This window comes from Astyanax mexicanus, chromosome 9, assembly GCF_023375975.1.
Source record: "Astyanax mexicanus isolate ESR-SI-001 chromosome 9, AstMex3_surface, whole genome shotgun sequence".
Lineage (NCBI taxonomy): Eukaryota > Metazoa > Chordata > Actinopteri > Characiformes > Acestrorhamphidae > Astyanax > Astyanax mexicanus.
Window position 1 is genome coordinate 26128831 of NC_064416.1, and position 27782 is coordinate 26156612.

Sequence of the window (27782 nt, forward strand, 5' to 3'; positions counted from 1 at the left end):
ACTAATCTACTAAACAAAATGCTAATATCTGCTCTGTATCCTAAACCCAGTACTAGAATCCAGTTTATTTAACTCTCATTGTGTACTGAAGTTGCTCTACATCGCTAAAGCATTACTACTACCTTGTTCACATGGTAGAGCAGCACTAGAAGTAAGTGAAGTAAGTGTTAGACATGCTACACTAATTTGTTTGTCCAAAGACATTGATCGGCCACATCAGGTGTGCTGGATTTATGTGGGAACCACGAGTCCCTTCTGGAGGGAAGACGTGCAAGCGAAGGGTTAGTGACCATTGCTGTTCAAAGCAATGAGATCTCACTGGTAGATTGGCTGTGGGAGAAGAACCCGGAGACGCGCAAATGGTGGAGGAGCAGAGAATGTGACCTCATTACTGACCCCTGATCCTTGGCCTTTACTCTTAAGCTATTTTTCATTAACTGCTTGGTGTCATGGTTTCACACACCTATGTCTGCTTTATACCAGTCAAGCCGTAGGATTGTACACTTCAATTTAAGTAAGAATAGCAGATTACATGGGAAATCTTATGTATGTATACCCTTATCTTTGCTAGTTCTATCACCAGATAGGCCCCCTCTCTGTTGCGTATTGTGTGGAACGGCTGTGAGGGCTAAAGCAGATTTTACGGGGCAGCTGTAGTCTCGCTTTAGTGAGAATAGGCATAGGATTACATTAGATGGCATTTACTGATGGCCTGTCAGCTCTGCCTATGGTAGGTTCACCTCAAACCCATTTAGAGGCCTTTGGTTGCTGCGTAACAAAACCGTACACCTGGGACCTGAAAGCCAAAGCACACATTCAAGGGCAGAGAACAAATGAACTTAGATAAGGTGTGTATTTTCCATTATAAACACACACATGCTTGTGTGTGCATATATATATATATATACACACAATATTGATAAAATTAATGGGAAACCTGCTCATGCGTTGATACTTTTGAAATCAAGGTTATTAAAAATGGTCTGTGTTGTCCAGGGAAGCTTTAAACAAGATTTGTAAGCATTTCTGTGAAGATTTCATTGTTTTCAATGACAAGAACTTTATTAAGAATAGAATGTTGGATGATCACCACACCAAAACACACCAGCTGCTCAACTTCTCCAAAAAGTGTTACATAGAGCATCATCATTCTAGAGAACTACACCACACTTTAATTATGTGGGGTTTTATACTACTTTGGCCTAAGCTTGGCATCACACATGATGCCAATAGGTTCATGTTTATCTGCTACAGAGAGTCCTATTCTATTGGCAGTGCTTCTCTACAAGGCCTAGACAGCTGTGTCAGCAATTGAAATAATGCCCTCAAACATTCAGAGGATGGATGGATAGATGGATGGAAGAATGGATGGATGGACAGAAGTAGAGTGAGACAGTCAGATAAATAGATGTAAAATGAACATGATTGTATATAAATTGATTGTGACATTTTTTCTCAAGGGACGTCTTGTGAAAGCCCACACCTGTATGTATATAAAGATAGATAGATAGATAGATAGATAGATAGATAGATAGATAGATAGATAGATAGATAGATAGATAGATAGATAGATAGATAGATAGATAGATAGATAGATAGATAGATAGATAGATAGATAGATAGATAGATAGATAGATAGATAGATAGATAGATACATAGATAGATAGATAGATAGATAGATAGATAGATAGATACTCACGTGCCAGAAGTCATGACCATTGAACACTGACCAGCACACTTCATGGAAAAGAGATGTGAATTATCAAAGTTGGGCTGATGAGGATTGAAATTTTGTGGACATTTAGCATTCCTCCATTCACTGGGAGATATGTGTACCAGGGATAACGTCACAGAAGGCATTATAGTCCACAGTAAACAGCACAGTGGGTGGTAATGATCATGACCATTGTCATCTGGCTAGAATTAAATAGACTATGAAATCATATACATATAAACACACCAGATAGTATAAATACTGTGATTAAGCCTCAATCATTAGCAGTTTGTACTCAAACTTTTTGATGGAAGTAAGCAGGCCTCAAAATCAAAGGCAGAGCAAATAGAACCGTGTACCAGAAATGCAGCTGGAGCTTAGATCAAAGCTGTTGATTTCCTCATAGATATCTAATTGCAGTTAGAACCTGGCTGCTTCCATTTAGAAAAGGGATGTTTTTGTTCTCCTATTGGAAGTGAATGGCAGCTCTGTTGGAAGCAAATGGAAGAAATAGCTGCAGATCTTAATTAACCTCGCTGACTGTAAACCGGCGCTGCCTGACTTCACAATAGCACAGTTAAAGCTAACGTCTGGAAATTGTGCTTCTACACAATGGGCCAGACAGGCTGTTACCCTGCAGTAATGCAATTAGCCCTGTTGTAGAGGTGACCCTCGTCCAGTTACATGCTTTAGGAGGATTTCATTCAGAAGCAGACGGCTTGGAAAGCTTGGGAGGCTGGGAAAGCTTGGGAAAGGCCCAGCCCATAGGAAAAAGGCCTTCTTCCTGGAAGCTGGGATTGGAATGAGGGGTTTTATGCTGCAGTTAGCATACCGGATTCCTGCATTCTTGGTGGGGTGGGGGGTTGGGGAGAGTGTTTTAGGGATGTGTGAGAGTGTGGGTGTGTGTGTGTTTGTGTGTTTGGTTTGACGTCATCCCACCTCTCCACCTCTTTGCAGTTAGCGCTGGTGAGACTAGCCGTGCGATTTGTCACTGTTGCTGTTTGTGCTTGCCCTGGGCGCGTTGCTGATCTCACCAGATCTCGCTGGATTAGCCCTGTCTGATGGAGGGAGAGGACGGAAAAGAGAGAGAGAGAGAGAGATTTTTGATAGGATTTGAAAAGCAGAGCAATAACACAGATTGAAATAAGGGGAAAAAGGCAAATCAGCAAAATCTAATTAAGCAGCTCCAGCAGATCCTGCAGCTCTGCGGTTTAATGCCTTGCCTCCTTTTGGCTTTCTGAGGCTGGGTGGAGACCTCAGAGGTCTTTCTACATTTCAAAGTCTGTCACTCATTACAGGAAATGCACACATCCTCATTCCCTCTCACACACGCTGTGCTCCTCTGGGGTAGTAATACCCCCAGCGCTCCCTCCGTTTACCCTGCAAACCCAATCAGCTCCCCAGTTCAGCTTAAACTCTACATAATACCATTTACTTCCTGCCACATTAAAGCTAATCTTTTTATTGCAGAGAGACAGAGGAAAGAGAATTAGTCTGCTGCCTAGTGTGCATACAAGTGTGTGTGTGTGTGTGTGTGTGTTTAAAAGAGAGAGAGGGAGAGAAAGAGAGAGATGGAGAGAGAATGGCTGCTGCAGCTGCTGCCGCTGCTACTGCTACACACCATCAGCCCCATCCCTACAGCCTACTTTTGATTAAAGGAGGAGAAGAAAAAATGCGGATTGATCCACTTTGTAGTTTTTAATCATCTCAGAGTATTAGCATGGTTGGCAGATAAGAAGACAAATAAAAATGAAATTCCAAATCCGCAAATAAACAAATGCAATTATCTATGGAAATTAAATGTAGGGGGAGGGGTGACACGGGGTTGTAAACAGGCGATGTGATTATTGGTGCACAGCGTAGGGCTAGGCTTTTGTTTTTTCCTGTGCTGAGCAGATAGAGTAGGCCTTATCCGCTATCTGCTGGAAAAGGGAAGAGTCGGAAAGGCCTCGAGGGGGGTTGGGCGCAGTGCCAGTTTTGGGAAAGTCAGCCTGTCACTATCTTTGATGCAAGATCTCGCAGGACAAACGGTCATCATGCAACTGTTTTGTGCCAAGCCATGTTCGTGTAGGCATCTCTTCAAGCTTCTGCATTTATATATATGTGTGCGTATGTGTGTGTATGCTCATATTTTTTTCAGTGAGTGTAAATGTGTGTGTGTGTGTTGCGTGAGTCTGTAAGATTTTCCCCCGTAAGCAGTTTAAAAGCCCCAGTGACAGACTTCGCAGCTGGACTGACAGCTCTAGCGAAGAAAGAGAGTCTTTCTTATTGTGTCCTTCAAAGCTGCATGAATATTGCTGTTGGCCGGGGGGGTGGGGGGGCGGATGTCGGAACACAAGGATGTGCATTGTTTCGCGCCGCACGCCGTCGCTGAAGTCGCAGCGCAATGGAAGGACTCTCTCCAGGAGCCTGTCACTGTTGTGCTCTGCGGTCCTGATAATAGTTTCACATTAGCAACATCGTCAATGACACAACATCAAAGAAGTCCTTGCGGCAGCCTTCACTCAGGCCCTGGAAATCACACGGCCCTGGCCTTAAAGGAATGGTCCACTTCGTTACACTTAAAGCTTTGGATACACTACAAAGTTGGAGTAGATTATACACAGATATTACATTAAACAACTGTTTTTTGCAGATTTGTATAGGAACTGAACCAATATATAGTACAGCCAACACGATTGGGCATGATGCACTAGACCACCAGATTCCTGACCACACGTGCCACCATGTAAGTGCCTCATATTTAGGAGATTCAGAGGCCAACGTACGTGAGTTGCACAAGCTTGCTGCAGTCATTGTTTGTGCTGCTGTATGTGATTTTAAAGCTAAAAATCATGTCTCAGCCCACCACACACTACCTGACTCCAACTGCACCAGAGTCTACAGACCAGAGCCAGCTAGCACAGCCCCACCACAACTGAAAATCACAGTTAAAATTGGGCTAAAGTTCTGTAGTGTAACTCCAGCGTGTCTATGTCCAAGGTTTGCTCCTTAAACTACAGCATCGGTGCTACAAGCAGTAGCAAAGTTTGCAATCTTTAATCCAACTGAGTAGTTTGTTTAGCATGGTTTACATACTGCATTAGTCAACCAAAACACAGAAAATTAAACTTGGGTACAGACGCTATGTTTTGCAGATACAAGCTAATATATTGAGACCAAAAGATAATATACTAACTTTAAAAAATAATTTATTGACATTAAAATGACATTACATTAAGGCATTTAGCAGAAGTCCTTATCCAGAGTGACTTACTTTGTTGTATACTTTTAAAAATATTCCTATCTTGTTTGTACAGGCTATTAAGACCACAGGATAATATTTTAAGGATATAAGGTATTATATTTTGGCCAAAAGATTATAAATTGAGGATCTGAAATATTATATATTGACCATAATTGTAAGAAATAATATATTGTGGTCAGAAGATGATAAAATTGAGACCACAAGATCAAAATTTGTGGCCACAGGATATAACATTAAGTGTTTAAAATCGTATTTTGAGGGCATATATGATATTATGAAGCCAAATCATCATTTTAAGGCTATGAGATCCATACCGAGAGCAAAAGAAAACAGAATAAGGCCACAAGATGGGATACTTTATTAAGGGCAAATGATAATACATTGTGACCAGAAGATAATATATTAAGGGCAAGATATAATTTTTTTGGGCTAATGGAAAAAGAGGTGGGTCTAATCACCTCTATATATAACCTCTATCTATCACATATATGTACCCCTACTACTGGCTACAAATCTGTGTTAGCTTAAAGGTCAAATGTCATTGGTGGACATAGATTTCTATAATATATGCCTTATAGATCCTCATAGATGTTGGACACCAAATGTGTCTCATCTGAATGACTACAGTTGGTCTATAGAGACAATTGTGTAAATTGTGATTCTTCTGTAAAACCTTTTTTCACTGGGACATGAAACTCAGAACAATGTCAGTTAGCACCAATTAGCAAACAACATAGTGCTAAATGATAAGCTATATCTTACACTCTTTGATATGCTTATACTTTGTGGGAAATCCTAGGCAATGTGCAGAGTGCTCACACACTAAATCAAGCACTATTGCCCACGGCTGTGTCAGTAGTTATGTGATGGATTATTTTTATTTTGCCACATATAATTTGTGCCTGGTTCTGCTGACCGCATACTGTCACTCTATGTTCTGAATAAACACACTGTCACTAAAAAAAACAAAGTATTGCCCTCCAGCTTCTGCTACCTCTACTGACCTTCCAGAAATGCCTGTAGCAGCTTGTGCTGGAATTCAGCGGACCGGTGCAGAAACATCCAGAAGGAGGTGTATTGAGAGCGAGCGAGAGAAAAATAGCAGCGTAACCTGGATTTTTGAAGCAAATGGGATTTCCATATTCTCCTACAGTGACCCACATCTGCTGCAGTGAATGGCGGCTCTGTTCTGGAAAGGCCGGGTCCGTCCAGGTCGGGCCGGGCTTTGGTCGGGGCCTGAGTGACGTGGACGGCCTGCAAGGCTGGACGGGGAGGCCAAAGGGGACAAGAGCAAGAGGGCCTCGGTTGTGTGAGTGTGTCTGTGCAGTGGAATAGTGTGTAGGTGTGAGGAATGCTCTGCCAACCCGACCCAATAGAGACCAGGCCATGGAGACACAATGAGCCCACTGTTACCAACACACACACACACATACACACACACAAAATCAAGAACTCCCAGAATGTTGTGTGTAGTTAATATGAGTCTGTGATATTTCCAAATAATTCAGGATCGACAGTTCTTGTTTTATAATTCTTGTTTTACATTGAAATGCCAAATGTCATGGGATGGGAACTGTGTCTATTATTGTGTCCCACAACCCTTGCCCTGTCCAGTGTCCGTGTCTGTTTACGTGGACAATTCTAGTCAGATGTTGCCGGTCATAGTCTTTCCCACCCACTACACTGTCCACTGGGGGTGATAATGCCCTATATGACATATTCGTGGTACACATGATACTGTAAATTGATGAATGTTGAACGTAAAACATTAATGATCAGTTTACATACTGATGATTTATGACATTTGGCATGTCAGTGTATAGTTGTCACAGTGGGGATTACCTAGCCAGCAGAACAATGCTCAGAGCATAATTTCGTGCACATGTATCTGGCAGTCTATGTAAGGTAAAAGAAAACAATACGTTTTTGACGATGTTCTGATGTTTTTTGTACCACAGTAGGCTTTCTGTCAGTTTAGCCCAAATGGAAAAGCTTTTATTCTCTTGCATTTCCATAAGGTTTGGGAGCCTAACATGCTGTTACTGGTTTGTGGTTTGTCCCAGTTCAAAGCACCATCAGTGTATATTCACCACAATCGCTGCCTTTGGCCCTTGTCAGTGTTCCTCAGGTCTTCAAGCCTTAATCATGTACTCACAACATAACATTTAAACCCGACTGTCTAATATTGTGTATAACCCATTTGAGACAAGACGTGGCCCTAGTACCAATACAGTACCAAGAGATCATTTGCATCTTGTAGTTCAAAATTAGGCCTTCCTAGGTCACATCTGTTTGCCTTTGGTGGCCACGACCCTGTTGATTTGTTCACTGGTGATTGTCCTTCCTTTTAGCGTGTTTGGTAGGTACCAACCACTGTAAATCAGTAACACCTAACAAAACTTACTTGATGTTCTGGAGATGCTCTGACCCAGTCATCTAGAGCAGGGCTGTCAAACCTGTCCACATTAAGCCGGTGTGGCTAAAGGTTTTTATTTCATTCAAGCAGAAGCAGATGTGCTCGGTTGTGGAAGCAGACTCACCAGTTGATTAAACAAGTGGAATCAGGTGTTCTGCTACTAAAATGTTTAGAAAGAAACCCTGCAGCCACACCAGCCCACTGTGGACACGTTTGACACCCATGGTCTAGACTAGAGCTCGGCAATATGGCAATATTTTATAGTATTGTAATACAATGTTTACTAATCTTTCTGTATCAACAATATGCTTTAATAAACACATTAAATATCACTGCTAATAAGAACCCAGATCAAACTGTATATTTAATTGTAGGGGTATAAAAAGTGTTAAAATGTCTTTAAATATCATAATATATTTTTTATTTATTTATTTCTCATTTTTATACAATTTTCTCCCCAATTGTCAAGGCCAATTTCCAAACCCACTCATTAGGACTCCCCCTATCACTAGTGATGCCCCAACAGCAGGAGGGTGAAGACTATCACATGCCTCCTCTGATACATGTGAAGTAAGCCACCGCCTCTTTTCTAACTGCTGCTGATGCAGCATTGCTGAGTATCATCACAGCTCAGTCGGAGGAAAGCGCAGCGACTCAGTTCTGATACATCAGCTCACAGAAAACTTGTGCTGTTTGACATCACCCTCTGGAGTGATGTGGGGAGGGAGCACAATCTACCCACACAGAAAGAGCAAGGCCAATTGTGCTCTCTCATGGTTCTGGCAGCTGATGGCAAGCTGCACGACCGGGATTTGACCGGCAGTGCTTTAGACCACTGGACCAGTCGAAGCTCTATAATATAATATATATATATATATATATATATATATATATATATATTTTTTTTTTTACCATATCTCCCAACTCTGTCTGCTTATTATACACTCAATGGGAGGTGGGTTTTATACTGTTCAAATCGATATTGGTATTATATATTATCAATCAAAATTAAGAAATACATTGTGATATACATTTTGACCATATTGTCCAGCTGTAGTCCTGACCTTCACAATTTAAACTGTGTCAAGGCCTTTGATGCTGCCCTATATATCCCAACCCTTAATACCTTAAGAGGTTCCATTAGTAACAGGATAATTAATGTTATTCAATTTACTTGTCAGTGGTTTTATTGTTACGGCTGCTGCTACCATTATTATGCACATGCTGCACTTATTAATTTTATGTCTATGTTTCTGAATGCTGCATGCATATTCAAAACAGCCTGGTGTTTATAACATTAGGCTCATTTGCATCTTTGTTGTGATTGGTGGCAGGTAGTTAGGGCAGGGTGATCTGTGCTGTCAGGAGCAGAGTGGTCGAGGGTCCCGGTGGAGGAGGGTGCTCATTAGGTGATGGATGAAGGCCGGAGGAGGGGCGCTAATTGAAATGGTGCCTGATGTGATAGACTAATCTCTGTGGTGACAAAATCCACACGTGCACACACACACACTCACGCTCACACACACACACTCTTAAGCGACAGTTCTGATTGCACTTTGGCTTAGCTCTCTGTCAAACAGACAGAGAGAGCAAGGGCCTATCACTTACATCCCAGGAGAAATGTGGGTGTAAGTGTTTTCTGTGTGTGTGTGGGGGGGGGGGGGTCTGTATGCACCAAAATCTCTCCTAGTAGCTGTCCCATTGCGTGAGATGAAGTGTGGCTCAATTGCCATGGAGATGAGACACAGCATCCCTCGGTCTGAAGAGGCAGGCTCCGTGTAAAGATAAGAGATGTGGATTCCCGGAGTGTATTAAATCGGTAGGGGAGGCTTTTTGATGTGCCATCAGCCATGCTCTTTAATTCATAGCCTTTCAATTCTGGTTAAATCGCTTCTCTCTGGTTAGCAGTTTCCGCTTTTCCACAGCTAGAGCCACATTCTTAAAGCCTGGCATTTCAGAATCTGACATATTAAAGAGATTAAATTTACACAGTTTCGCTTTTCACCAAATGTAGTCGATAGGCCCAGGATTTTACCCAGGGGCTCTCTTTAAAAAAAGTCTATACCCCACCAGTGTGCCTTCTCCATGCCAAAGACTATGCCACTTGCCTCAAATTGTGTTGAGTTGTTAATTAGGCATGCATCGATGTGGGAATTCTGGGAAGATGCCGATGTCTGATATTTAACATGTATATATCTGAGACATGAGAATATACACATTTCGAACTTTATAACTGTAAAACTAATACAAATAATAAATTGTTTGAAACGTTCAATGCCAATGTTTCTAAAAAAAACAATCGGCTGATACCGATATAATTCAGATATCATCGTTTAGAGCTGGACAATATATTGATTTTTTTACTGTATCATGATGACATTTCTTATTGTATTGACAATAAGCATATTGAGGATATCAACAGTACTTTTCATTCCAGAGAGTGCAAAAAATTGATTAGTAATTGGGTAATTAATTGGAATACGAAAACAGAATAAGAATCACTATACTATACATGAAAAGCATTTGAAAAGCAGAATCTGCCAATGCTAATTTTTGCCTTGTCAAAAAATTATAAATACTGTGTATTGTAAAAATGTCTATTAATATTGTATTGTAATATGTTTACCATATCACTCAGCTCTATCAGTGGTTGATTAAATACACCAAGGATGGTGGATTTTATACTATTTATTTTATATCAATATTGAAATTGTATCGTATTGTCTGAAATTAAGAAATATATAGTGATACCAGTGTGATATAGTGACACATTCTTAAGTAGGCCTTCAACAATTCATTGTTTAATTACATATTGTCTCAGAAATAATTGTGCTAAATAGTATCATTGGAATTTAAAAAAACATTGTGTTCAACTGATATAATAAAAATAACAATATTGATACTAAAATGTATCATCAATTAAATAAAACCACTATTTTTAAACAAAGTTAACATACCAGCAGTAATGAGCAATACTGAGGTCAAGAAAAAAATGTTTGGTAAGTCAATAATGTAATTTTATTGCAACAGGTCTGATTTCACGTGTTATATTTCCAAATTACAGGATATAGGATGACCACTTCCATTGTTTTCAGCAATACAAGGTATATATTTTGACCCAGTCACCTAGACATCCCAATTTTGGTATTGTAACTCAGATCCTCAAACATGCCCATTTTTTTACTTCCAACACATCATTTTCAGGAACTGAATGTTACATTGCTGTTTATACACAGGTACTTCAGTAACGAGATAAACTGTGTTTTTTACTTCTCCTGTCAGTAGTTTTAATGTTTAATTGTTCAAAATAGTTCCTATTTCAGTTGTCAGCGATACAATTAATGTTCATGAACAGGAGAAGCAAACTGAATTGGAATGTAATTGAACTGTCTCAATCCTGATCTGAGTTTATTGAACTGAGCCACTCTGCTCCCTCAGTGCTCCCACCTCTGACCTCACTGGTCTGGACCCAGGATAATGACATGGAAGTGACAAACAACATACTTCTAAACTGTCACATCTGTCTTATTCTCTCTCTCTCTCTCTCTCTCTCTCTCTCTCTCACACACACACACACACCACACACACACACCTCTCCCTGAGTCCCTTAGGCTCTTTTACATTCACATCATGGGATCTTTACATCTTATTTCTGATTCATGTACAGAATGCCCTCCTGTGATTTTCTTATAAAGTGAAAACTCCACTGTATGAACAAAAGTGCCACAGTCAGCTGTGCTATATCAGGTTTGCACAGAATGTGTTCATTCAGGGCAGATTTTTGCCGCTTTCCTCTATTATTTAATTCACTTTTGTGGCGTTTTTATTTTAGAACTGTAAAAATGTGATTTTCACCCAAGGATGCCACTTTGAGCCAATAATATTTTTCAGTTTCCAAAGTATGATTGTGCTGGAATGTATTACTACGTATTTAAATACAGTTATTTTCTCGTGTAAAAGTGCATTTGTCATTTACACTTCAAATTGAACAGATCATATGTCTCCATTGGAAACCATTGGGATTTTCCTGTCTGCAGTATTGATTTTTAAATGTGATGGACCCAGCTTGACCTCCCGACCAGCTCCCTCCCTTGTGTGAGAGTTGACAGTGATGTCATGCACGGATATTTGTCTTTTCAAGACAATGTGAAGTCCACAGAGCACAGATGGACTTCTAAACATCTGACTGAGGCACGCAAGTTACTGCATTCACACTTAGTTCTTGAATACACCTCAGACATTTTGGCCAAGAAATATTTTTTTTAGCTTAGACAAAGAATTCCATGTGGATGTTTCACAGGATCCCATGGTAGACACAAAGAAGATGTAGATGTAGATGTAGATCTCAGTAAACTATATTTTAAGTCCTTCAATGTATGTTTAATTAATATATGGCTTTATCTCGGTTGGACTAGAAACATGCCTGTATGCGTAAATGATGTTCCGTCAAGTTCTGAAAAAGTTCAAACTAATGAACTTTTGCTGCAGCAGATTCTGATATGGGAGCACATCCAACAATAGCAGCAAGAATGGATGGATTAAAATCCAAGATGGCAGTTAGAGTGGTATATTCTTTCCTGGTTCTGTATGTTGCCGAAATATAAGGATTCACTTCATTGTTGTGCAGCAGTTTGGTTTTTCTTCTGGTTTGTCAGGTAAGTGTTGCAGAGCAATTATGATAGCCTGAAGTCATATCTTGTTTCCCGCTGAATTTTGAACTGTACAAACTCCACCCTACTTCAGTAGTGTACACGCCTGCCAAATAGACAAGATCTGCACGTATATCATTCTACCACACCGCACTGTTGTCATTGCATTTTAACTTAAAAGTGTGTAAAGTGTAAAAGAGTATTGGAAAATGTTGCACTGTCCAAGTTCTTATGGATTGTCCACTTCTGTTAGAATTTAGAATTCTGTACAATCACTATTGTAGTGGAACTCGAACTTGGCCTGACCTAGCTAACCTGCCTTTCTTTGTGGACAGTATCTACAGACTTATATAAGCCTCTCAGAGCTTGCAGTGGAAAAAGAAGCAGCAAGAAAAAAAAGCCAGACAGCGGAGAAAAGAGAGGAATTTTGTGAGACTAAAGGAAAAGATGTGGACAGAGTAGTAGTGGGGGAGGTGTGTGTGAGTATGTGTGTGTGTGTATGAGGGGGAAGAAAAACTAATGTCTGTTTCCCTTGCAGGTCTACATAGAGGCTCCTTAAACATTCCTTACAGGCAAAGGATGAGGGGGGAGTAGCATTAACATAAGAAGAGCCTCGTCAGCCAATCAGACAGCAGGAAAGGGAATGCCTGGATTGAGCAGGAACTGGGAGGGTGTCGGGTTACTGCACAGTCTGACCGCCCTCCTCTTGCCTCAGAGTGTGTGAGAGAGGGAGAGAGAGGGAGGGAGCTGGAGAGCATAGAGCATAGAGACAAACAGAAGGACAGATAGAGAGAGAGGGAAAAAGAGAAGTGTATAGGACAGACTCATTCTTGGCCTATGAGATCACGGAATTGGACTATGTGCGCCTGTCTGCCATGACTTTGTGACTTTTTCGCCCAACAGCGAGTAGTGGAAGTTTGGGACTGGAGGTGGCCGACCTGAGGGATTTTTTCTTCCTTTTTTCTTTTTTATTGGTGTGTGTGTTGTTTGTGTCTCCGGGACCAAATCCTGGGCCGTTGAGAGACGCCTGGAGTCCCAGCGGCTCAAACAGCAGGGCTGAAAATGAATTATCTGGTGAGTTGTGAGTGTATGTATCCTATATATCTGCTGTCCTCAGAGCTGTGGGAAAGCTGGATTTCTGTGGTTCTTCTGGATACTCCAGCTGTGGAGGAGTCTGAAGAGTTAGCAGGCCGAGGAGATGGAAAAGAGCTAGAGAAAAGAACTCAAAAACTCTTTTATTTGATCTGCTTTTGTTATGTCTCGGCAGGGGTCTGTTGGTATGTTTTGTCTGTATTGAGCGCTTGTGTATTGGGGGATTTGTAAACGTCCGCTTTCTTTCTGAGAGAGTTCTTGTTGCGAAAAAGCAGATTTGTAAGTAGATGAAAGAAGACTTGTCAGAAAAGTTAAATGGGAAAAAATGTAGAGGAATTCTATCACACAGTTAGACTACAGCTATAAGGCTGTGTGCCTTTTTTGGTGTTTTTTTATTCCAGGCTTCTATTCAGGAGCACTGAGCTGAAGTGAGCGAAGTACCTTCCAGAGAAGGAGAAGAGTGTGTATGTGTGTTCACTGTTCAGAGCTGGGAGAGTGGAACCAGAGCGAGCCACGGAGGCACGGCACTGCTGAGTCAGGAGAAAGTTGAAAGATTAAGGTTTTATTATGGAAGGCCGCTCGGGGAGAGAGAGAGAGAGAAAGAGAACGAAAGTAGGAAAGAGAGAGAAAAAGAAGGAGAGAAGTAGATTGTAGAGGCCAGGCCAAAGTCTTGGCAAGTACCATTAGTTCCTTGCTATTGTTTGAAAGTGTTGGCACGCAGTCAGCTTGTAAGGGCAGGAATGACACAGGGCTTTGGTATTTGGAAGCAAGAGCTGGGCTGGACCTTTATTTCCGTCAGAGAAGACTTTGCTCTCTCAGGCTGACCCCCTGCATGGCCCTGGGATATTCCCCACAAGACCTGGGACATGGTGTGCTAGGCTGTGGAAGTTTTACTTCTTTAATTGAATTCTATCCACTAAAAGGTACTGTACATTTTGTTCACAAACTGAACAAAAATGTACCCTCAAAGGTAAAACACAATCCTTCAGGTCCAACTGTGTCCCTTAAAAGTAGGAAAAACACCAGCAAAAGTATACAGTAAAGATATGTCCCTTATCTAAAGATACTGAAGATGTAACCTTAAGTCTACCACCCAAGTGACAAGAAGTGTACCACCCCTGTAATAGTTTTGTTTCATTTCTTCCCCTGACAGTGTGTTTGATCATTTTCTACTGGCAAAGAGTTGACAGAAGAAAGCAGAAACACATTTCTTTGCAAGTCTGGAATCAAACATGTTCTAAACAGTGGAAAGCTTTGGTCTAAATTAGGAATCATGGCCCGATTTGGTTTCTTGAAGCTATTTATATCCTCATAAAGTATTTTTTTCCACTCAGCGTTTGGGAATAAACTTGTGTTCCTGTTTTGTCCCTTGAGTGCTATGTAGTGTAAGCACAAGTTGCTTTTTAAGGTGTATTTGTTAAGTTTATATCCACTTAGAATCAATAAATCAAGTAAATGGTGCACTCAGAACTGGAGTCGCTAATTAAAATCCCTCTCGGCTGATGGAACTTGGCTCACAGGGCTGATCCTGAATCAGCATCTAAATAAGGAATGCTGGCTCATGCCGGCTGTGAGTGTAGGCCCCAGAGAAGTGGATTTTAAAAAGAGAAAGAAAGAGATGAAGGCAGAAAAAAGGCTCTTCTAAACCCTTAAACTGCCTTGGACCACTGACTCACTCCTGACTCATGCCCACCCTCTGGGGTAATAGAAGGTGGAATTCCCCCCAACCCCCACCTCTCTCCTGGGAGGTCTGACAGACACTGCCTGCTCCTTGTCCCTGACTAATTATTGGTGCTGGTGACGGCACTACAAGTTGGAAGTTCTGCTTTCATGCTGCTCTGGAATCAGTTAAGCAGATTTTCCATGGTCTAGGGTAGAAGACATTGGTCTGAGATTCATGTTAAAGGTGTGATGACTCATAGGAAAAGCTTCAGGTTTGCTCAAGGAGGGATTGGCATGAAGCAGGTGGTTGAGGATGACCTTTGAGCAGATCAGAATAGGTCCATAAAGGAGTGGAGTGGAGTATGCAGCGGTTTGGCTGTAATTAACCTTGATGGTTGTTATGAGTAAGCCCTTTTGTGGGGTAATATGGTAGCATGGACAGATATGGCTAGCTTGCTCAAACCTACTCACAAATACAAACCTGGGTAGGTTTGTCAAAAGGAAAATATTGTTACAGGGTTCCTATAAATATGCCAGAGTTAATGAAAGTAATGATCAATCTGAATTTATTTATGTGGAAATTAGGGATACACAGTGATATCAGAATCAAGTAAAAATTGGCAGTTGTTTGCTGCAAAAAATGTATTGACATACACTCAAAAGTACGTTGGTTAATTATGTAGTGTTGCCTCAAGTGACAGCAAGTTGTGAGGTGATATCTTGTGAGTAAGGTTAAACACTGTTCAGTGTGCCTTTGGCAAGGACACATGAATTATGAGTTCAAGTGAGGTCTGATAGTGGGTGCCAGATGAATGGGACAATCCATTTTCAAAATTGTACTGGAATTTAATATTTATCAATCCACAGCGTTCCATGTGTATCAAGAATATTTCATTGAAATGTGTTGGGAATTAGTTAAAGAGCCTAGCCAGATGCCACCAGTCCTTATTATTACCATCCCCTGTGCTAGAATTGTCAGTGCGAACAGTTCCTGGCCTTTTAACATATATAGTGTCAGTATGTATAACCCTAAAACATACTGATTTCTCTATAATACTAATCCAGGTAGCCTATATTCATTTGTACATATACCGAATATCAGCAAAAATATATAAACATTTTAGATGTTGGCATCAGCCCACAATTCACATATCGCTACATTCTTAGTTCCCAGTCTTTTCCCCTTTTCTTTCTTTATCTTTTAGCCAGAGAGAGTGACAGCCTGAGAGAGTGAAAGCTCTGATAAGCAATCTGATCATAGTGCTACTCCTGAGGCAAAGCTAATGGATTCCTGCATGTTGAAGATATGGGCTTCAGTGGCTTTTTTAATGTTACCATAGCTATAAGGCTCCCCTTATATTTATCTTGAAATGTCTTGGTCTTGAAGAGAACGTGCCTGAAAAGAGCATGTGCCGGGCTTTGCTGTTTACCCGAAAGAGACTTTAAGCTAATTCTTTTCAGTTCTGTGTAACACTGTAATTAAGCAATTCAACATACAGTAGTTATGTTGTAATATCAGGAACAGCTTCAAAACACAAACACTGTTCAACATAAGAACGATCTGTCATCAGATTCCTGTCTGGTTAAAACAACATACACAGTCTACTTATTTGAGATGTGTTAAAAAAAGCCTTATATCCATTTCTTAACAATACAGCTGTTTGATTCTCAACACCAAGGGCCAAAGTTTTTTCCTGTCTTTGTATCGCAATCCTCCTTGAGTTCCTGGCTTCCTCAGTGCTACTGAACCACTGGAATGTTGGACTGAGGTCACAGTGATGCTCCAAGCCAGAAAGAAATCACTGGAGTTCTATGGAAGACTGACATTTTTGGGCTTATCTTAGAGAATTAGCAGGATTCTGGGCGTGTTTACACCGTGATGAAGAGTTCTTGAGTCAGGGCTGGGGAAGCGAATGTTTCAGCCATGTGTAAAAGCTAGTTTTAGCAAGTTCAATGCTTAGTCTTTGCTTCCATATGGTTTTTGTTCCGAGGTTTCCACCATCAACTCTTAAAACTCTGCTCTCTGAAACAGGAAGCTGTTTTCATTTAGCTTAAATCTACGACATGTGCGCTACCGTTTCAGAGATGATCATTTTTCGGGGCTGCGTGAGTTCAGCTCAAGTGTCTTTTGCCAGAACCGCAGGGCTTATAACCAACGACCATTTAACAAAACAATTAAAGGCTTGGGAACATGCTTCCTAATGTCACGGATTGCTGCTTTGTGCTCACGAGGCAAAAATAAATCAGTGTGTGCACTAGCAAAGCCTGTGCTGCATCTATGTTCTACATTGCAAAGCCTGTTTTTAAAGGCTTACAGGGATATGTTTTGGCCATATACAAAGCAACGTGTCAGTCGAGTAAGACCGCTGAAAATGGGCAGCAAGCCAGCACTTGACTATAGCCTGTAGCTACAAGAATCGGAGCTGTTGTTTTCTTACCAGTGACACACACACTCACCTAGCTGGAAAGGAGGGCCTGGAGAGTAGGCTTTGTTTTTTTCTGTCGCCTGAGGGAAGGGATGAGCATTCCCTCCCTCTGCAGTAAGTCTGTTAGTTTTTGAATGTGTTGCTGTGCGTGGGAGTGTATTTTGGTTGTATTTGTAGATAGTAAAGCTGGAAAGAGTCTAAGAAGGCCGGTGTTTTGGTGTCGTCTTCTGCTTGTTTTTGGTTTTGTCTCGTTTTGTCTGGATGACTTATTTCACTGGGGTTTGTTGGGAGTGTGTGATGTGCATGCCAGGTGTGTGTGTGTGTTTTATTGTATGTTGTAAGAGAGCTCTATGACAGGGTGGAATGTGGGCTAATGGAAGAGGTGAGTGGGAGCTGAGGAATGCTCCGGTAAGTGGCCCGCTGGCAAGCAGAAGCAAAGCAATGTGCCTAGACTTGTGAATGGAATCATGTTCAAACACACACACACACACTCATAGTCACTCTCTTGCACGTGCACACACAAACACTTGTGTCCACACAAAAATCCTTAATTAACTGATTTTTCTTAACCTACATATCCTCACTCCTACACAGACTTACTTACACATGCATACGTAGACACATAAATACACCCCAGCAATTAATTCTGTGCCTCCCACCCTTTTCCACTTTTCTCTTGTGGCCTGTTGTTAGTGCTCAAGTTTGGTCTTGCCTGTAGCAAACACAGCCAGCCCATATATTCTTGAAACTAGAGCAGGCCACTATTGTTCTTTTGGTTTAAGTAGCTCAAGCCAACTGAGGCATATTGCTCTTTGCTTTTTGATAGTGAAAGGTTTCTCTGTAAATACTCACTTTTTTCTCTGTTTTTCAGTGTTTAGACCCTCATTCAAGTTATTTTAGGCAACTACTTTCTTCTTTTTGAGAAGTTTGTTCAGGTCACACGTGTGTAGAAAAGAGAGAAGCTCCACTATTGCTGTGACTGATATGGATCTTTACTCCCTTATTAGTAGTAGCACTTTAGTAGTATAGCACTTTATCTGAAGAGTTTATTCAGTTTATTTAAACCAAGGGTACACATTTTTTAAGTTGTAGCTGATTATAAAAAGACTGGATATCTGGGTATCTTACACTTCTAAATTGAGCGTTTTAGATTTTAATGAAAAACGTCTGTCACACACTACACAACTGCAGATTATACACTACACCTACACCTATATACACTTGCCTTAAAAAACACTTGAGCCTAGAGGGCACAGATTTGCACTGACCCAAAAGACCCAAAGGTGAACAATGGCTTTTGTGAGGCTGACTTTGTATAAGATTTTTTGTTCTACCTTGTGTTTGATTGTTGCTACATATATCAGACATGCACTAGTACCAGAATGCAGCTTTTGTGTTTTTCAATTTCCAGCACAGATGATTTTGGTCAAAAAATTTGAATTATGCATGATTTGGTGTGGCTCCTAATCACAGAAGCCCATGTCATCTCATGTTTCTTCACATACTAACTGTAGTGGATGAAAACATGTTTTGAATTCAGTGTTGTTGTGATGTCCCATTACACAACACAGTTACATACTGTACAATTTAGCTACAGTACAGTTTAGCTCCTCTCAGGCTCACAAAATATGTATCTGTGTCATACCAGACTGATTCTGAATGAAGCATCATTAGAAGGTAATTTAGTCACAACAGAAAACCTATTTTAGCCTTAAAGGAGAAATCCATTGTAAAATGGAGTGAAACATGATAACGAGTATAAACTTTGAGGAATAGCCCACCTTATTTTAGCCCTAGCATTCCAAAATACAGAGCTTTTAGCAGATGCTCCCAACAAAATTATGATTTTTTTTGGAAATCCATAAATTCCAGCTTTTGCTAAAATATCTCTATAATGTAATGCATTTACACATAATTGATTTTTCAATCTGTTCCCATATCCTGCCTATTTGTTTGTGTTCAAAGTATCGTGACTTAATTTCAAGATGTCGGTGCCTGTAGAACTGCCTCAAGGTACTATGACAACGGTAATAACAGTGTTTTTTTTAACAAACTACCTGTGCACTTTTCAAAGCACTTAGAACTTCATTTTAAACGTCAGTGCCTTCCGAATTCTACCAATGAAGTATGGAGCTAATTTGAGTTTGTTAATGGTATAAAAATAGTGTTAATAGTTTGGATCATCGGATGAAAGCACTGTTTTTCGAATGCTAAGGGTGAGTGGAGATGGGCTATTTGACAAAAGTTTGTATTCGTTATCATGTTTTACTACACCCCAAGTCCATTTCACACTGATTTTACAAGAAAATGTAACCTTCATTACCCACATACTAGTGGACTAAGTATCTTTTCTGTCACAATTTGTTCTTCTTTGTTGTAACTATACATAACCATGTGTGGTTATGTTTCTCTTGAGCTATTGGCTACACTTCCTCCATGATTACCAGTAGTACTGCTCTGTTCTATCCATATCCATAAGCTTTTAGGGAACATGCTCATATACTGCCAAAATAAACATGGAGTACAAATTTGAAAGCTTTGTCTGTATCCATATTCATACTAAACGTTAAGCATAAATAACCTTAAATAGACTTAAGGAGGAAAAATAAAAGCACAATTTAAGCACATATAATTGTGTTTAAAGCTTGTGTTTGCAACTGTGTCTTGGTTTTGCTATGGGTTTCTCCATTTAGCCTGACCTTTTCTGATCTTGGCACATGAGCTCTCAGGTGTGTGCTTTGTATGTGCGTCACACAGCACACACACTTTAGCCGATAAGGGCGAAAACACCCATCTGCGTCTGACTCAGTCCCATCTCCCAGCTCACTGAGTGCTTCAGAGCATGACGACTGTCCATCCAGGCTGATCTCACTGTCTGATAACTGAGCCTGTGTGCCAGTTTAACCTCATTCTAATCACCGCCTTATTACTGCTTCTCTTAACTCCTGCTTACCAAGGTTATAATAGTTTTGGATTTTTATTTATAGTTTAGTTTTATTTCGTTGTGACTTTTTTTTCTGTAACTTAGTTAGTTTTAATTAGTTTTTAGAGCATTTTTGCTAGTTTTTATTAGTTATTATTATTTTTTTAATGCTTAGTTTTAGTTAGTTTTAATTAGTTCTAGTATCAGTTTTAGTTTTTTCATACTTTGTGCCATTTATCAGGTGCAGGATTCAAAAAAGGTCAGAGAAAGTATTGTGAAATAAAAACTCAACAAAAGATACCATTTAAAAAATGTATTCAATTACTGTTGAACAACAGTCCACAAAATGTCAGCCTTAAGTGCAAAATATGTGTAATACTGCTCCTGAAAACAACCAGCAGACTAAGCACACATATGAACATAAAAATATAAACTTATTAATGAGACTTGCATCAGGAAGCTCAATCTGAGAAAAATAAACTCAAAAACTTAGCTTTTTGACCAAAATTACAAACTCAATAATACATTACAAAGTGGAATGCCAATAACTAGATGCAGGTACAACTTTTGGGGATATCAGTGCAGTAGAAGTAACCTTGCTTGTTGTATTTAACATCAAAAAGTGAACAGACAGAGAGAGATAAATTGGTATACTTCAGTCAATCAACAATTTCTTGTTGATCTTGAGGAAAACACGCTGCTCCAAAGATGTGGTTGTTCTGTTTCTCAGGCCAGATGACAACAGACCACACACAGAGAATATGCGCTCCACAAAGGCTTGTGAAGCAGGGGCACTAACCAGATCCAGTGCCACAGGTGCAAGTTTTGGATAGACAGCCTCCTTTGATCTCCAAAACTGCAGTGGTGTCTCATTAAAGACACTCTGTTTTATGTCATCAACATACTTCTTCATTTCGGTCAAGAGGCTGTCAGTCCCATCAGGTTGATTTGTCAATGACACATTGACCTCCATACGAGATGCAAGGAAGCGGTATTTCTGGAGGACAGTAGGAGGGGAGTCTACTGCATTTTGAGTGGCAGGGACATCCTGAGGAGCAGTAGCTGGGTTGTACTGAGCTGCCAGTGTCTCTACTAAAGACTGTGCTGCCCTCCTCAGTGGCACCATGTCTGGTGTTTGAAGAATCAGCGAAACACTTGGATCCAATAGGCAGGCTGCTGCTGGGGTAGCATCAAAGTGTGGGGAATCCGGGCTAAGAATGGCAGCAAAACGTTCTCGTAAGGACTTCAGCAGCACTTGCGCTAACTGCTTCCCAGCAGCAGTAGTTGTCAGAAGGTGTGCCTCAAGGTTGAGCAGGCATGGCACCACGTGTGAGAGTGACTGGCTGTCCCCCTGAAGCTGGTCTGTGTGAATGGCAAAGGGATCAAGGAGCTTGACCAGGTTTTCTATCTTAGCCCAATCGCTTGTAAGAAGTGTGTCCATGCCCAACTCCTCAAGTACTTGGTTTAGTTCAGTTCTGATCTCCAGCAGTCTTATCAGCATATCCAAAGTGCTGTTCCAGCGTGTGCTACAATCTCGGACCAGAGTTTTGCCACACTTTTTGATTATTGCTTCATTTGCTACTGACGATTTCCTCACAGCATGTACCAGCTTTCTTGCTCTTGATATGAGCACATCAGCATTTGGGTGCTTGATGGCATCTTTCAGGGTGAGCTGAAGGGTGTGGGCCAGGCATGGCATCCTCTGGAACTTGCTGTTCTCACCATCATCTGGCAGGTTAAGTTCTAAGCAAAGTATACAGAGAGACCCAACAAACACTTAGATTAATTATTATAATCAAATATAAAACACACAAAAAATAGTAGTTTAATAAGAATGCCAATTATTTCCACAGGATAACATGTTTAACATTTCATATAGTATCATTGTAATAAATTTCAATGTTAGATATAAAATCATGATATGACAATAATCAATGTGAAAATTGTACATTTTATATTTTAACAGTAAATCACTTGGGTCCGACATTTAAAAGCATTTAATAGGCTTATAGCAGTATGACAATGGCAATATGTTAACATCATAAGAGCTTTAAACTGTAAAATTAAAGTAAATAAAACAAAGGGCCCACCTTTTTACATTAGGCAAAAGGTTGCTGTATATAAACGACAGCAAAAAAAAATCAAGTACGTGATTTCCGTCTTTTTTAAACTTAATGGGATTAATATCAATTAAAGCTTTCAGTATACCATTGTGATATTTTATATCCAAATAAAAAAAATTAATAAGACAACTAGCCATATAGAAACACTCACCCAGGTTTCCAGTCTCTCCAATCTCCTCCTCGTCAGTCTCCTCCTCGTCAGTCTCCTCCTCGTCAGTCTCCTCGGATTCTGATTCGACCCACAGTTCATCCAGGCCATCTCCAGCACCTCCTGGCTGAGCCCGCGATCCATCTGGGGACTCCTTACTTTGTTTTTGGCTTCTATCCCTAAGCAGCCGCACAGCTTTGACTATGTTGGAGCCGTTATCTGTCACAATGAGCAGCACCTTGTCATCTCCTATACCCCATGCCTCTAATGTCTCACCAATGCAGCGAGCAATGCACTCCCCGGTGTGTGGGTGCTCTATTCGGTGTAGGTTAAGCAGAGCATGATGAACCTGGCCTCTGGGTGGATGATAAAAACATGCTGACACACCCATGAAAGATGCAGTTAATCCTCTCTTGCTCCAACCATCTACACAGAGGGTCAGCTTCCTTGCGTCCTTTATGATCTCCTTCAGTTTGTGCTTTGCCTTTTCCATTTTCGCACCAATAAGGTTATTCACTCTTGCAGCACCGGGTGACTTGAATTTTGGTTCAAGCGAAACGGTAAACTTTTTGAAGGCAATCAAGTCACACAGTCGTGTGGACATCCCAGTCTCAATAAACATATTTACTAATGCATCTTCTCGTTTGCAGTGTTCCTGCGTATTAACTAACCAGCAGCTTTGTCGACGCTGAAAGCAGTCCATTATTGTTGTTTCCTTACCGGAGCTGCCGGGCTGGGATGTGGATTCTCTTCCAGCGAAGCTACTCAGAGAGGCTAGCTTGTCTAGGTACTCACAATTAGCCTTCTTGTGCGAGCTTCGCAAATGGACCTTGAGATTCGTGGGGTTCTTCCCCTTGAGAAGTACACCACATATTTTGTCGCCGGTTTCCACTACGAGACACTTGCTCTTGTCTTTCTCGCAGTCATATTCAAAGAAATCCCATATTGGACTCTGACGCTTTCTCCCAACTTTTGCTGTGGCCATATTGCGGCGAACTAACGTTGTGAGCACAAGGTAAACAAGTGCTGTGCGGTGCCGGCAACTAAAACGGCTCGAGTGGAAACAATCAAGTCCATATCAGTCCATAATATACGGCAGCGTATAAATAAACTGATTAACACGAAAACGAAGGGCATTCTCTCTATAATTTTAGTACGTTTTAGTTAGTTTTATAAACTCTCAATACAGTTCTAGTTAGTTACCGTTTTTTTATTTTAATTACAGTTTTTATTTATTTCAGTTAACGAAAATGTTTTTTCACTTTCAGTTTTCGTTATTTCGTTCGTTTTCGTTTACGATAATAACCCTGCTGCTTACCCCACTGCAAATCCCTGCAAATTACACTACGGCAGCAGAGAAACCAGATGCTAACGGCTAACAGTGTTGAGGCTACCGGTCTGTAACCCTCTGTTCTCTGTTTTGGCTACACGGCTCAGTGGAGCAAACATTACTCTGAGCCTTCTGTGCTCAACTGACCAGGCTCAGGTGCCCATGAGGAACACAGACAATGGTGGTTTGTGTGTTTCATCCACCTGCTTTGAAGCTATTAAAGCTTTTGTTGGCTGAGGTGGTGTTTGTTCACATGGAATATAGAATTGACTGAGTGGCAGACTCACAACTGAATTTAAAACACATTCAGAATTCAGTGTGATATAGGAAAAAATCTGCTTTAGGGTGACCAGGTAATGTTTCCATTTTTGTCATTTTAAAAATAAAAGCCCTCACAATTATAAAATGTACATTTTAAAACAACATGTTGCACATAAGAAACTATGTGAGCTAATATACACATACCAGGAGTGTGCTGGCCATTCATGCTCCTAATATTGCCATAAAGAGAATGAAAAATATTTTTATTTTTTATATATATTACTATAACATACACTAATCTTGGAAATGAACATCATGGCAATAATAATAAATAACATGCAGATCTGAGAGGGATGATTTTAGATTTACTCAGGCATGTCTGTTGGAGCCATTTTTTTTAAATATCTACAGATTTAAACATTATCAGCTAAACAACTGTTTGCAAGTTTTTGGAAAGTGTATCCACTTTTTCAAGGCCTTGAAGAAGATTCAAACTATCACCGTCAGTTGGTAGGAATCCCAATTGTACTGTCTACAGTCAAGCAGTCAAGTGAATTAAGACAAAAGAGGACAAAGAAGTTTTCTGAAGGAAGCTGTTGTGATTAGATAAGATAAAGATTTTTGGAGGAGTAAAGGGGAGGTGTTTAACCTCAAGCACAATGTACCAACTGTTAAGCATGGGGGTGGTAGCAACATGCTCCATGACTGTATGCCAATGGAACTGATATGTGGTGCAATTTGAATAGAAAAATTAAGATTCTTCAGTTTATTCTCAAATCTTCTGATACATGGTTACAACATGGACCCAAGTGGGTGTTTTTAGAAAAAGGGGTTGTGGAATTTCTAAATTATTAAGCTTTTGGAATGGAATATATTATCTGTGGTCAAATATAAGGTTGTTGACGGATATCAAAATGTCTAGACAAGATGCAACTTGCTAAGATGTACTTAATCAAAGATTTTGCTATATATATATTATATATGTGTATTTTGTATTAAATATTCTTCTGAAAATTTAACAGAAGAAATGAATGAAAACCCAATATTGCCATGAAATCTGCAATGGCCAAAACTGTGCACATCAAGAAATCAAGGTTAATCTAATAACCATGTCAACCCTGATTACACTTTTAACTGCTGAGCTTTCTCAAGTCTTGTAAGAAGAGGTTGAACTCTTGTGTCCTTCCTTTGCCCTTGGGGCTTATGTACACACACCACACACACACACACACACACACACACGAGAAACACTTTGCTGACTTTACTAAGGTTAGGTCTATGTAAAGGTAGAAGACAAAAGCTGCTCCCCCCATCTAACACACACACTGCTCTTTTGGTTCATGCTTTCCCATTCATTGACCTGTCTGCACTAAGCGCGCTCCACCAGCTGCCACATTATTTCCTGTTCAGTGGCCATGTCTGAATGAACAGCACAACCCTTTCCTTCCCTTTCTCCACAGCTCTGCATCCATCTTTCCTCCCTCTCTCTTTGCTCTATATCTATTTCATCCGGTGGAACATTTTTAAAAATTCCATTCGATACGTTTCTCAACTCTTTCCCTTTCTTTTTTCATTCCTCCAAAACGCCCCCCTCTTCTGCGACATCGTTAACTTCTTGCCCCGCTCCTGCTTATGACCCTTTTAAATGCAAATGGATGAACTTTTAGTCCCTTGCATGATGAATTTCCCATTCTTTTCCCCTCCCTCGCTCCTCCTTCTCCTCTTTCTTCTCCTCCTCTTTATTCTCCTCTTTTTCTCTGGTCTCCTGAGTATAATGAAGTTTGGTGTTGAGACTTTGTCTGCTGCTGAAGCCTTTGGCCTGACCATTTTCACGGTGATGGTCACTATGGTGAACTGGTGCTGTGCTTATGGGTGTAGTTCACTACAAAAAGTTACATTTAAATACATTTTCTTTTTTATGCCAGAAAGAGAGTATGGGGCACCTTGAACAGAGTGTAGAGTGCTACTTTACTGGCTTAACTAGACAAAACAAAACACTCCCATTGGGTAGTATAACAAATACATGAGACATTGAATTTATATTATGATTTAACATCAATCAAAGATATCATAGATTTTAGTTCAAATGAGGCTTGGTAGTGAGTGCCCAATGGATTGGCACATCCACATCTTGATATATGTGTACTAGTAAAACATCATAGAGGGCATTACCACCAACAGTGGACAGCAGTGTGGCTAGCAAATTGCTAGAAATGTGCATGTGAACAGACTAGCCACTTTAGTAGAAGTTACATCTATATTTAGTGCAGGAGGCCACAATCTCATTAGCTACAGGTCAATGCAGTGTTCTTTATCTTCTGTGAGGCATGGCAAAAGTCATGGGACACTAGATACTACTTCCCAGCTTGTGACATGTAGGATGTCTGTGTAATTGTGGCTATTAAAATTTATATCCTGCTTAATGAGTATAGTTGTTGGTCTCCGCTATGATATTGTGTGATTCTCATGTACATCACGTTAAATGGACCAATAAAAATATTCTAGAATTACTTTGGAAAAAAATCATTCCATTAAATTCCATTAAAATCCATTTTAGACAACAGTATATGCTTTTTGTACACACAATTAGAAGAGGGTTTAAACTTATTTACCGTATATACATACAAACAGAAGAATATCATATTTGATGGTGTCAGAAGTTGCTCAGTTTACTTATATGCTGTGTATTGTTCTTGTTGTATTTAGGCTAGTACTCAACGCTGTCTGACTTGGCAATCGGTGAGTCAGTGTGTGCTTGTCTTGTTGTGTACACCGTCTGTTCTGAACAAGCGAGATTACACTCAGAGTCATTGTGTCATTGGCTCACCCTCCATCAGAAATTCACGTGAATCATCCATCAAGCACTTCCTGTGCACACTGAGTGAGAGGGAGGGAGAGAGAGAGTGTGAGAGAGACAGAGAAAGAAAGAAACAGTAGGGGAACCGTGGAGGAGTGTAAGAGAAAGAATTTGTGTATGTGTTTATGCTACTTGGCTGCATACTTTTATAATAACGCAGGCAAAGTTCAATTTCTTGTGATGTCACTAGTCCTCCAGAGGCTTCAGCTTCCCGGCAGGAAGGATTTCTCTAGACTGAATGTCCCTCTGTGGATCTGTGTCGAAGGATAGATGTGGGGAAACCGTTGAAGACAGACAGAAAAAGAGAGAGAGAGAGACAGGGAACTGAGAGACAGCGAGACTGAGAGTAGAAAAAGGAGAAAATTTCACAGGAAATTGTTTTTTAGATTGCTGATCTGCCCATGGGGTCTAAACGCTTCCACTTTGAACGAGCTGGAAATGTCGGGTTATGGTAGATGCTTCTCAGAAGTGCATCAGTAGTGTTTTTTTTGCCAGCGTCTCAGCGGTGTGTCTCTATTTCTTCAGTAATGGGTCATGCAGTCTGAACTGGCACAAAAAATAGAAGCAGCACCTGTAATTCCTATGCAGAAGCTTTCAGAGTGGCTTAAGCTGTCTCCATGGAGAAAGCCTACCGAGTCAATGAGCTCTTTCAACTAGTCTTGAGGGCTTCTCATTATTTTGGCATTTGTGTGTGTGTGTGTGTGTGTGTGTGTGTGTGTGTGTGTGTGTGTGCGTGCATGCGCCAGGCCCGTAGGGTGACATCTCAGCCAGCTGCTAGTCGGCAGTAAGCCTCTCTGGTTTATTGTGTGGGCCTCCAGGCTTGGCCTAAAGGAGATACTACAGTGACTGTCCCCAAGACTGGCAGCACAAGCAAGGCATTCATCAGCGAGACGCTGCCATAGTGCGCCTCTGCTCTCTCCTCCAACACCACACA

At 40.6% G+C, this 27782-nt stretch overlaps 1 protein-coding gene across 3 annotated transcripts in view; it reads left to right on the forward strand.

Moving 5' to 3' along the window:
- The window catches only part of bcar1 (BCAR1 scaffold protein, Cas family member), a 116577-nt gene that overhangs the window by 54760 nt on the left and 34035 nt on the right, over positions 1 to 27782 (forward strand). The window contains exon 1 of one of the 3 annotated variants that reach the window (XM_022679718.2): positions 12738 to 13100. The exons of the other annotated variants lie outside the window; for them this stretch is intronic. Within the exon in view, the coding sequence (XP_022535439.1) occupies positions 13089 to 13100 (12 nt within the window). The 5' untranslated portion in view covers positions 12738 to 13088. Of the gene's footprint in view, positions 1 to 12737; positions 13101 to 27782 lie in introns of those variants that run through there. 3 annotated transcript variants of the gene reach the window in all.